The sequence below is a fragment of the Eurosta solidaginis genome, chromosome 1, assembly GCF_040869045.1.
Source record: "Eurosta solidaginis isolate ZX-2024a chromosome 1, ASM4086904v1, whole genome shotgun sequence".
Classification (NCBI taxonomy): domain Eukaryota; kingdom Metazoa; phylum Arthropoda; class Insecta; order Diptera; family Tephritidae; genus Eurosta; species Eurosta solidaginis.
The window spans coordinates 13,893,732-13,905,852 of NC_090319.1; the positions used below are offsets into that span (position 1 = coordinate 13,893,732).

Here is a 12,121-nt window from a genome sequence, read left to right on the forward strand (position 1 = left end):
GTGCTATTGTGCGCGTGCGGCTAACGTTAGCTAAATTGCAACTCAGCGAGTACCTTTTCTCTAATTATTAATGTTGATCCCGAAATATTGGGAGGTTATGGAATTCGGCATTAAATTATTTATGTTTTTAAAAAAACTTTGGGGTAAGACGTTCTTTGAAACAAGCAAGGGGTCATCTCCGTAAGCATTATGAGGAAATACCGCACCTGAGAGCACAGCCGTATGAAGCAAAAAAGCACGAGGAGGCCATCAGTGATATCCACAAACAGGCGTCGGACCTCTATGTCAGGGACTGCGCGGTGAATACTGTACTCAAAGAACAATACCCTAAACTTGCAGAAGAGGAACGCACACTCCCGACAGAAACGCGAGTCACTCTAGCTCAACTTCGATCTGGATACTGTAACAGGTTAAATTCTTACCTATCCAGAATCAACCCCGACATACACAATGTATGTCCTGCTTGCAATATGTCCCAACAACACCAACCATCTCTCCCCTTATTATGGTCCACCCCTGTTGAAACAGAAATTTTCCTTGGACTACCGTTAGTGGACATTGATGACAATTTGTGATTGGTCGCACCTATTGGATGGGGCGAAGCACTGCTACAACAACAACAACAACAACAACAGTAAGGGGTTTCACACACGGGTTAAATAATAGAACTCCCTACGGAAACTCAAAAAATTAATCATGTTATGGTAGGCGATATCATTTATAAATTTTGGTTCTGATCGGAGCCGGTTGAGAGGGGTCGCACAGTGATTAAATCTCATATTTTAATACATTGAGTCTTCAAAACGTAATCTGAACTGAAACCCCAATCGGGATCTAATTTATATATATTTAATATTTTTACCGTTGTTATTAACGTTTGAAGGAAAGTTACTGAAAAAATCGGTGATTTCATTACGACCGCCCTAATATATATACTGTGACGAATATTAGCATCCCTAAGCTGATACTAAATAAATAATCATGCAACAATAAACAAAAAACATGAAGCAGCCACTCGTGTTTAGGTAAACAAATCAATCATCATTTACACGCATACATACAAGGCAACGAAGAGATACTCACAAAGACATATAATCATCAGCCGAAGTAGTACTCACGCATACACCCGCATATGGCTATAAGATAAACATAAACTACAAATATGCATACATATAGAAATTACCAAGCAGGAGATACAGCAGTTCTAGAAGGCGAAACGTCTGGACTTTAGTAGAAATATGCGAATGAAGTAACGGGGAGTATAAAAGCAGTGCAAGCTGAGTAGTCAGTAAACAGTTTGATTTAAACACGCAATTAGTTGTGAAGTATAAGTGTTACTGTGAAGTACTCTGAAAGTAGTCTAATAAAGACCATTTTGCATTACTGAATACTAGAATTATTCATTCGGCAGTTCAGCGATTCGAACGTTAGCAGACGGTTTCAAATAAGCAGAATTTCCCAAAATTCGTTACAATACTATTCACTAAAATGATGAAATTTACCTATTGAAAAATGGGAAATAAAAAACTTAAAAACAGAGGAAAATAAAAATCTCTAAAAATTTATTTATTTTTCGAGAGAAATAAAAAAACTATTACGAAACGAACGTTCGTACAAATATGAACGTACTATGTTAAACGATGGTAACATATCATTTGACAATTGCTTTCGCCTTCCTGTATGGCATAAAGTAAGAAACGTAAAGCGCGAACGAAAATGATAAGAAATACCATTGCGAGACGAAATCATTTGGAGGCGAATCGTTCGTCTGAGCTATCGTTCGCAATAGAGAATTCAGCCCTTAATATCAAAATGATATAAAAACTGAAAAAACTATTATTTTCCGAAGTATTGAAGAATTATGAGATTCCTCTTTCCATGAAACAAAAATATCCCGAAATCATCCTCACAATTCCAACATACATCATACATACTCCTGCTCATTTGTATATTATCTAAGTGTGATTATTCATATTTTTCACATCACGTGTCGACTTGTTTAAGTGTACTTTTGAATTTATATCGTGGCCGCTAGCACACCGCATTGCACGTTCTACCGACGCTCCGGTAGGGTGGCAAAGAGGGTGGGAGCAAAGTGTTAAATTGATTATGCTGCATTTTATTGTTTGTGTTAGAAATTAATTTCAAATATAACAATGGAAAACTAATTATGACCTGAAAGCCTTATTCTTCAACGTAACGATGTAGGTATATACCTTGGAGGGACCGGGGTTGGGGCGCGTGTGGAGTCTACCTAAGTTGGAAACGCTTTCTAAGCGGGGTCGCTCCTCGGCAGTGTTTGGCAAGCACTCCGAGTGTATTTCTACCATGAAAAGCTTCTCAGTGAAAACTTGTCTACCCTGCACATGCCTTTCGCAGTCGGCATACAACAAGTAGGTCCCCTCCCGCCAATATGTAGGAAAAATTAAAAGGAGCACCACGCAAAAAATTCTTTCGAAATTGTATTTAGAAATGCGTAATTAAGCGGAAAAAATAAAAAAAAAACTAGGAAATTTGAACTAAGTTGAATAGACTAACGGAGCTTTATTTGGAAGCATATCAATTAAGAAAAAGTTTTAACTCGACTTTTTGCCATTGAATGTGAAATTACAGCTCAAAGTTGACTCCAATAAAAAAAGAAGTTTCAAAATTTATGAGTGGAAAAGTTGCAGACGTCTTTTTAAAGAAGAATGGATGACCAGTGATATCTTTTTCGAAGGCTAGTCATTAGAAAAGGAAAAAGTTATCACATTTGATAAGAAACTATTCAAAAAAAATAAAAAATTCAAAAAGAAGGTTATCAGGTCAGCGGGATGCAGCATAATGTAGAAACCATCACAAAAGTTCAGACGCAACTAAAATATTACATACCCTTAAGCGGGAATCATTGGTGCCGTATGTCGTATCGCTGTAGTCGTATCCCTAACGTAATCAGCTGTTTATCGTTACGACGGTAAACCAAAAACCAATTGGTTGGCTACGATACGGTTACGACCTTAGCGGCACCAATAATCGATTGCATTGATTCTCATAAGGTTGGTCGAATCAGCTGTTAAAAGGTTACCGATACGGTTACCGATAAAGCACCAATGACTCCAGCTTTACTCGTCCAGCATCAGTGATATAGCGTTTTCTTTTCTGGCTATAGTGTTACGCTTTTTGTACGCCGCGCAAAGGTTGTTGTTCTATTCTAAAAAACAGGCACCGCCTTTACGGAGTATTTCGTTCTTTTGTGAAAATTGTTGCCTGCTCGCAACGCAAAAGCGTTATACTGTCTTCACACAGACGGCTTATTGAATAATAAAGGCAGCTTTCTACATTAAGACGCTTATTGAGCTTAATCTTCCCTACAAAATTCGAATCTATTATTATTTCATTAGTAGCTAATCGAATGCCCAGTGAAGTCAAAAGCACAATGCAACTCTGTTGGCAGCGTTCCGCTTCCGTTTCCGCTTCTTAGTTTTCAAAGCAAATGTCATTGGCTGCATGGCGGAACGATACAAAGTGGCCGCAACGAATAGCTGATTATAACCTTTTTTATTTGATTTGATACACCAACTACCGGCGCAGTACCATTTTGACATTTGTCCATCGAATTTGCAAGTACATGGAATTTTTTTTGTTTGTAGGTATGTCACCATGCTCCCACCTTGTATCGTTCCGCCATGATTGTCCGTCTCATCCTTCATACTAATCGAGCAGTTACTTCTGTGTGAAAGCAAAAAATTTACGATTTCATTAGCAGGTGAAATGAGATCATCACTTAAACTATTCAACTATCAAACCCAGAAGCAAATTTTGATCAAGGCTCCGACATATCAAACCTAGATGAAGAGTTCGACTCCAGTTTCAGCGATTAACATAACGTTATCGACTTAGATTTTTTGATTTTGATTACATTTATTTAAGTTTATTGCAATTACTTATTACTACATGCAAAAATATGCTTTTCTTCACGATAATACGTTTTCTTTAATGCATTTTTCTAATTTTTCTAACCTTTCTCAATTTAAATTTATTTAGCTCAATAAAAATTTAAACATTTTTACAAATAATATATTTATTTTTATGTAAAAGCGTTAATTGGTGAGTAGAGCTAGAAAAATTAATTATTTATTCCAATCCTGACTTTATATCAGCTAGGTTGATGATATATCACACTGTGTGGGGGGGGGGGGGGGGGGGGGGGCAAATTATACTTAGACGGTAGGACAATTTGAAGCTTTCGATCCTTTCTGCTCTGCAAAAAAAAAATAATGTTTGATGCAGCTCCGCGTCCCAGGCGAATAAGGGATTTCTCCGAAAGCATTATGAAGGTATTCGACTGTCCCATTCACGAATAGTCGGTAAATTTTCCATGCGCTTTAGTCAGGCTGAACTTCGATCTGTATACTGTAGCAAATTAAACTCTTACGTACTTATACCGAATCACCTAGCATATGCGTTCTATGTATGTCCTAAGTGCAATGTATTACATTGATATCAACCATATTTGCAATTGTAATATGGAACCAAAGTCTCCAATATCAAAATTTTTATGGTCCAACCCTGTTCAAGCGACCACTTTTCTTGGATTTCCGACAGAAATTTCCTAATACAACTCGTAAGTGAAAGAGCTTATTGGATTTGGCGAAGCACAGTTAATACAATAACAACAATCTTACGTCAAATATCTAACGTCGGATGAGTGGTACGGTATGAAACCTCTCACAATAATCATAAGAGTAACAATTAAATTGGGACTGAATAACCTAGCAGCGGATTGAGGATTGTTTTAGACAAATCTTAACAACAAGAGAGGGTAGGGTTCTAGCTCTGCTGAAACAAAATGATAAGCAAAGCGTTTTAACTCAACGTTTGCGATAGTCACTTTTGTTCAAAGAGCCTGGTTGAAACAGCTTCGAACTCCCAATTGGAACAATTTAATGTTAGTCAATTTTAATTCTTTATACCTGCAAAAAGATACTCACCTTTTCCACCTTTTTTAGCAATTCAAAGACAAGTTTTTTTTTGTTTATAAAAATTTATTTTTAAAATATTTTGATGGCTTATTTAAATTTTTTGCTTAGTAATCTATTAAAGCTCTTGTTAACAATTATTTTTAAAACTCTACAAACTTACAAACTATTAAAGCCTTTCTTTATGTCTTATGGAAGATCAAATAAAAATGCAAATAAATGCGATCACAGTCAAACACACACAAACGTTGCAGCAAGTCTTCTGGGATGCAAGCAGCGCCATTGTACGGCGCAAGCTTCAAACGGCTCTCAAGCTCGCCCATCTACAACCAAGGACGCCAGGTAGCACGCTCGACGTTGACTGCAGTAGCGGCTGGTGAAGGCATTGGACTATCATGCTCACAATCACTATAATAACCGGATGAAGCGCGACTAGATGGACGTGATATCTTCTCACAAGTCTTATCTGTGATTCTCTGTTCCAGCTGCGTTTGTTTTGGCTGCAGATCTTGTTGTTGCTGTAGTAGACGATTGAATTCACTGCCCAAATGTGTCATCACCGATTTGCCCACATCTACGCTCATACCAGACATTGCAGCCATGACGCGCGAAACTTCATTGACCGCATTCATATAACCATTGCGGAAGCTATCCATAGGCGCGAGTGGTGCTACGGCAGGCATTGTTGAACGACGGCTATGTTGACGCATGAAGGCTATTGTTGATTCTAACATTTCAGCTTTATCCATACGCATGATGGCATCATCACCTTGGAACTCGGCAACCAGTGATTTCAATGTATCCAAACATTTGTTGATGCGTGCGCGTCTTTGACGTTCCAGCAGCGGTTTCTTAACTTTCAAATAGAGTTCCGTTTTGGTAGCATAAAATTGTGGTTGCACGGATTTTGCGTTGGGCGACATCTTTGTTGTTGTATAATAAGTTGTGACTTTTATGCGATTTTAAGAATTTTTCTTCTTCAATTTTAAAACTTCTATACGTTTTCTTTGAGTTTCTTTTGTGTGTACACTTATTGTGTGTTGTATGCACTCAACGAAGGATGCGTTGTGAATGATGTTGAGTTGCTGGCTGTTGCGACTTTTATACACGCACAGACGCTCGATCGACTGTGGCAGTAACAACCAACCCCTAACTGAGTGTGCAACATTTTGTTGCAACGGATGCAGGCACATCATTGGGAGCATAAAGGCGCATTGAGTGTGTATTTGTGTATGTGATTGTCTGTTTGTTTGACTTTGTTGTTGTTTTTGTGCGTGCCTGTGTCAGGAGTGTGACTTGCATGCAGTCGCTTTTATTCCTTTAGGTATTTCGTATTGGAAGCGAGCAATGCTTTGGTGCTTGAAATGCTGATGATGGTCTCGTGCGTTTGTAGTCGTGTGTTAGGTTGCAAGTGGGAGACCTCTTAAGATTGTGTAATACCTAAGGGAGTAAATATAATTAAGCTTGGTTCATTTTGGCGTGAATTGATATGCAGATAAACTCTTGTCTTATCACATGAAATATATGGAAACGAAAGTAGAATTCTACTAAAGAAGAATAGCTTCTGTGAGGTTCTAGTAGAAACTGTATGATTCCATCTCGTCGACCTACATTCAGCAAACACAGCTGGTTTGTCCTATATATTAAATCGTGCTTTATGAACCCCCATTTGTCAGTACCCTGTGCACACTTCAACTTCCATTAGTAGATGGTTTTAAGTAAGTCCTGATAGCTCCACCGAGCGCTTGTAGTCAACATCTGGCTAGAAAGATCTCTACACCTGCAAGGAGATTGTGTCAGTCCAGCGCTTTCTTAGCGAAAATCACCTGTATAGAAGCATGGAGAATATGACCACGTTCAGTTACAGATAACTTTTATGAAAGTGTAATTCGATGCCACTGCGAGTGAGGTCGAGCAATCGCTAACAGCCCTTGACCTCACGGCGGTTTATCAGCAGTTTGCATATCTGAGTAAACATTAAATTCTCTTGCAGTTAAATCAAGCTTCTGGCAGAATAATCCCAAGGCATTTAACCTTTTCATTCAGCATCAGCAGTACTTCCCTAGTCTCAAGAATCTTGTACCACCGCATAAATAGAACCAGCACCGTTTTTTTTTTTAAGATTGTCCTGGTCACGACATACAGGTACACCTGTGAAACATCTCTCAGGCCGCGGATGGGAGATTGTGTGAAGAGAGGCTCCGAGCACAAATTTTGGAAGCCTGTCGTTACAACAGATGCCAAAAAAAAAACTCTCAAGGAATTTCGCTACATACTTAAAGATATCCACAATATTCTCTTTCCGGGAGTGCTATTGTAGTTATAACACCAACAACAGGACTGGCTGATTGTCTTAAATCTCTTCAACAGATGTTAAGTGAACAGATGTTAAGTGCAAATAGAATCTATCCATTTGCAGCCAACAGTCCCCAAAATTCGTTTGCAACTAGGACATCCGCATTGCCCTTGAAGGGACCCCTCAGCGCTCATTACCAAACCCGCATACATATATGTTACATACCTCAAATGAACAGGATCCCCAGTGAGATATTGTCTAAGCCTCGTGAGGTCATTATACTGTTCCATTTTCTTAAAAGCTTACAGAAATCACAAAGTATCTACGCTCATCACCAAAGGTTTTCACCCCATCCCGTGATTTTTCATTGGAGCGCGTAATTTGAAGCTCCTTGACTCGTCAAGAGAGAGCACCATCTACCGTTGGTTAGGCAAAGAATGAGTTTTCACTGAGAAGCTTTTCATGGCAGAGATACCCTCGGAGTGCTTGCCAAATGATTGCCGAGGGCCTACCCCGCTTAGAAATGCTTTAGTCTAATTGAAAAAAAAAAATGTTTACCTAAAATTTTGATGTTGCTCTGCCCGGGACGTGAACACAAGATCTTTGGTGTGATAGGCGATACGCCACCACCATACCACGGCGTCCAAAAAATTGGCTCACTTCACCATCGAAGCTTCGATTAAAAGCTTAGGGTGCGCTCTTAAGTCAACCCATCGACTATCCCTTCCACTCCAGTAAGACCCATCGAAATGTAATAAGATGTTAGCAACCATCAGTCCTGTTTCATTATCCTACTAATTTCTTGAAGGCATTTACCTCAAATGAAAGGGCCACCGACTTGTGCTCAGCCTAGTGATCTACACTGTTGTTTGGAGCTTTACTTGCTGTTTGGAGCTTTAAGTTAAGGAACCACAATAAGTCGCTTTACAGCAATGATACGTCGTTTAATGCCTTAACCTCTTACTAATCGTCTTCGTGAAAGTGCAGAGGTCTCCCTCTAGTCGCTGTATTAGATAATTTAGTTCGGCTATTACCCACAAAGCCCACAAGAGCACTTTTCAGTCCACATCGATTTGCTCCAATCCGATGCAAGCTCCATAATACATGAATACCATAAAATGAATGCCAATATTTCAATTAGTTTATTGCCATTTGCCAAAATAGCCATAAATAAATTTTCTAGTTACAAAAACTTAGCAGCTGCACGCATAGCCTTCACAATTTGTTAATATACAACAACAAACACATTGTGACTTACGAACCCTCACACCCACTGTAAGCGCCCACTTAACAGGACGCATGCGCGCAAGTAAATATAAAAAAAAGCTAAGCAAATGTGAATGCATTTTCCATAAGACAAGCAAAGCTTACCTGAACGCGCGTGTGCGGCATGAAGCGTGCCGATCGTCAAGCGCATGTGCCAAGCATCCATTAAACTAAGCTAATTGACTCGAGTGCTTACAAAAGCGCGCGTGTGCCACAGAAAACTAAACGAGCCAGCCAACAAGCAGCCTAGTCCGAGACGTCAGTTGCCATCAAAATCATGTTTGTTAGTTGCAACTTACAATGCACTGGAGTCTGTGTAGAAAAATCACTGCAGCTTTGCAGCGGCGACTAAATTGAATTGCATAGAAAGACGACAAGACGACAGGCGGACAAGCTGACAAAACGACTTGCGGCATGTTAGCCAAAAAAACCAAAATCGTCCGCCCGCCCCATCGGCAATGAGGAAGACGCTCGACCTGTTTCTACTGCACATTTTGCTTTGTGTTTTTCCTTTTTGCTCTGAACATTAAGATATAAGTTGCAATGCCGTAAAGCACACTATGCCGCATTAGTATGAGATCGGAGTGAGCTTCAACGTGCTCATACGCAGGGCCTAATAAAAGTTCGTTTAACGGATTTTTAAGACCAGTGCTCCTTATGTTTCATTAATTGGAGGACCAATGCTCTTTTTATGTTTCAATTAAATTAGCGTTCCTGTTAGGGACCTCTGCATTATCTAGCCACGCTAGGGTGAACTGTGTTCTGGTTTCCATAACGTCCTTGCATATCCAAGATTCGTCACAAGTAACATGTCAACTACGAGCATATTAGGTAAGTAAGGCTAATTTATGTGTCAGATGCCGGAGAAGCTCACTTGGCACACAGGGCCGTGCGTTGTGATACCATAGAGTATCATTGGTTTCAATTACCTACAGAATCGTGAGATGGAGAGGAAGCTGATATCCGGGGAAGCAGACTATCCATCGTCTCAGATAAATAAGCTTTAGTCAACATGATAAGCTCCGGCACAGTGGCGTCATCAATGATACATTACGGTGGCATTTATCGGAACTCGTCTTCCACGAAATCATTTTTCCAGAGAGTATTTGGAAACCGGAGACTTTTTCAGAACCTGAGAATTATTTGGGACTTCGTGATTTTTGTTATCTGTAATTTCTTCAATCACGTGACTTTTTGGACATTTGCGTAATTTTTATACACAGTTGAGCAGAGCTCACAGAGTATATTAACTTTGATTCTAGGAGGATAACTTATTTCTGTGAAAAAGGGCGAAATCGGGTGAAGCCACGCCGAGTTTTTATACACAGTCGACCGTCTGTCCTTCCGCTCGACCTCCAACACGATAACTTGAACAAAAATCGATATATCTTTACTAAACTCAGTTCACGTACTTACCTGAACTCACTTTGTATAGGTGTAAAAAATAGCCGAAATCCGACTATGACCACGCCCACTTTTTCGATATCGAAAATTACGAAAAATGAAAAAATGCCATAATTATATACCAAATACGAAAAAAGGGTTGAAACATGGTAATTGGATTGGTTTATTGACGCAAAATATAACTTTAGAAAAAAACTTTGTAAAATGGGTGTGACACCTACCATATTAAGTAGAAGAAAATAAAATAGTTTTGCAGGGCGAAATCAAAAGCCCTTGGAATCTTGGAAGGAATACTGTTCGTGGTATTACATATATAAATAAATTAGCGGTACCCGACAGATGATGTTCTGGATCACCCTGGTCCACAGTTTGGTCGATATCTCGAAAACGCCTTCACATATACAACTAAGGGCCACTCCTTTTTAAAATACTCATTAACACCTTTCATTTGATACCCATATAGTACAAACAAATTATAGAGTCAGCCCTAGTCCACCTTTATGGCGATATCCCTAAATGGCGTCCATCTATAGAACTATGGCCCACTCCCTCTTAAAATACTCTTTAATACCTTCCATTTGATACACATGCCATACGAACACATTCCAGGGTTACCCTAGGTTCTTTTTACTACATTGTGATTTTCCCTTATTTTGTCTCCGCAGCTCTCAGCTGAGTATGTAATGTTCGGTTACACCCGAACTTAGCCTTCCTTACTTGTTTGATTTTGAGAATTTATAGAATCGGTGATTCTTTTTAAAGCCCGTTATTTTTTTGGAACACTTGATTTTTCAGAAACCCGTGCATTTTTCAGCCTCTGATTTAATAGAACATGTGACTATTTAGAGCTTACTTATTTCGAAACTGTTGACATTTTTAGGACATGTGACTTTTTGGACTCGGTGTAATTTTTGAAAGATTTTATGATTTCGTTACTTGTGATTTTTGGGAACCCAATACTATTTTAAAAGCTTAGATTTTTTGAAAGCGTTGATGATTTTTAAACCTGTAACTTTTCTGAGACCTGTGTTTTTTTTTTTTTTGGAAGAACGTAATATATTGGGAAATGTAATTTTTTTGAAAACTTATGAATTTTGAAAACCTTTACATTTTTGGAAAATGTTATTAGATTCGAAACATGTGTTTTTCTTGGGACCTGTGATTTTTGCGAACTGTTGACGTTCTGGGTATGTGATTTTTTGAATTCGGCATAGTTTTTGAAAAAAATTATGATTTTGAAACTTTTAATTTTTGTGAATCCATTACTGTTTTGAAAGTAACATGTTTTGAAAGAGTTGAGGATTTGAACTTGGGGATTTTTTGAGACCTGTTTTTCTTTTGGAAGAATTTATTATTTTGTGGACTGTGATTTTTGGAAACTAATTAACTTTTGTGATAACTTTGCATTTTTAGAAAATGGTTATAGTTTTGGTACATGTGCCTTTTTTGAAACCTGTGCCTATTGGGCAACGTTGAAGTCTTAGGGATATATGGTGTTTTTGGGAACCCGTATTTGTTTTGAAAGTTTTAATAGTTTTGAAAGCGTACATGGGTTTTGAAACATGAAAACTTGAAATTTTTTGAAAATAATAACCTGAGCTTGAATTCGGAAATTTGAATTACTTAAAAAAAAGATTGTAATGCCACCAACTGGGCGAACTTTTATTTGTGTCCTTGAATGTGCTTACGTAGAAAGCAACCCACCATTGCTGAATCATCTACCAAGTATGTATGTGTGTTTGGACGTACTAATATAAAACCACAATTTACCTGAATCAAGTTAAAGCTAGTGGGGAGAAGTTTGTTTGCTTCGCAGATATCCAATTCACGCAGGCACGCATGCGCAACAAACCCCAAGTCGACTACATAAGACGTGCTTTAAGTATGCAACTGTAATAAACACTAACAACAGCAAAAGCAACAACGATAAATGCAATAACAACAGCCACCCCAAATGAAGAAAGACACAGTTTAAGGAAAAAGGCAAAAGAGCCAAGTAATGTAAGTCTGTACTTATATTACTAAGAAAGAAAAAAAAATAGGCAGGTGTTCACCTCGCGTGGGAAACACACGACAAAATCGGTTCTCACGATTCGAAAATCCGGCACATAAACACACTCAGCACATACATATTTATACAGCAGTGCAGCGCATACAGAGTAGTTGATCATTGTCATTGCTGTTGTTGTACACTATA

General features: G+C 38.6%; 2 protein-coding genes across 2 annotated transcripts in view; both read right to left on the bottom strand.

Annotated features, from left to right (window-relative positions):
- sad (Cytochrome P450 family protein sad) overlaps nt 1-12,121 on the bottom strand; it is a 265,008-nt gene that overhangs the window by 186,739 nt on the left and 66,148 nt on the right. The window lies entirely within an intron of this gene.
- Nucleotides 5,282-5,881, bottom strand: LOC137238885 (enhancer of split m5 protein-like). Its single transcript, XM_067763911.1, has one exon. The coding sequence runs from the start codon at nt 5,879-5,881 to the stop codon at nt 5,282-5,284; it is 600 nt and encodes a 199-aa protein (XP_067620012.1).

Bases quoted from the DNA above. Each gene is read 5' to 3' on its own strand.
- LOC137238885 (XM_067763911.1), bottom strand. From the start codon at position 5,881: ATGTCGCCCAACGCAAAATCCGTGCAACCACAATTTTATGCTACCAAA.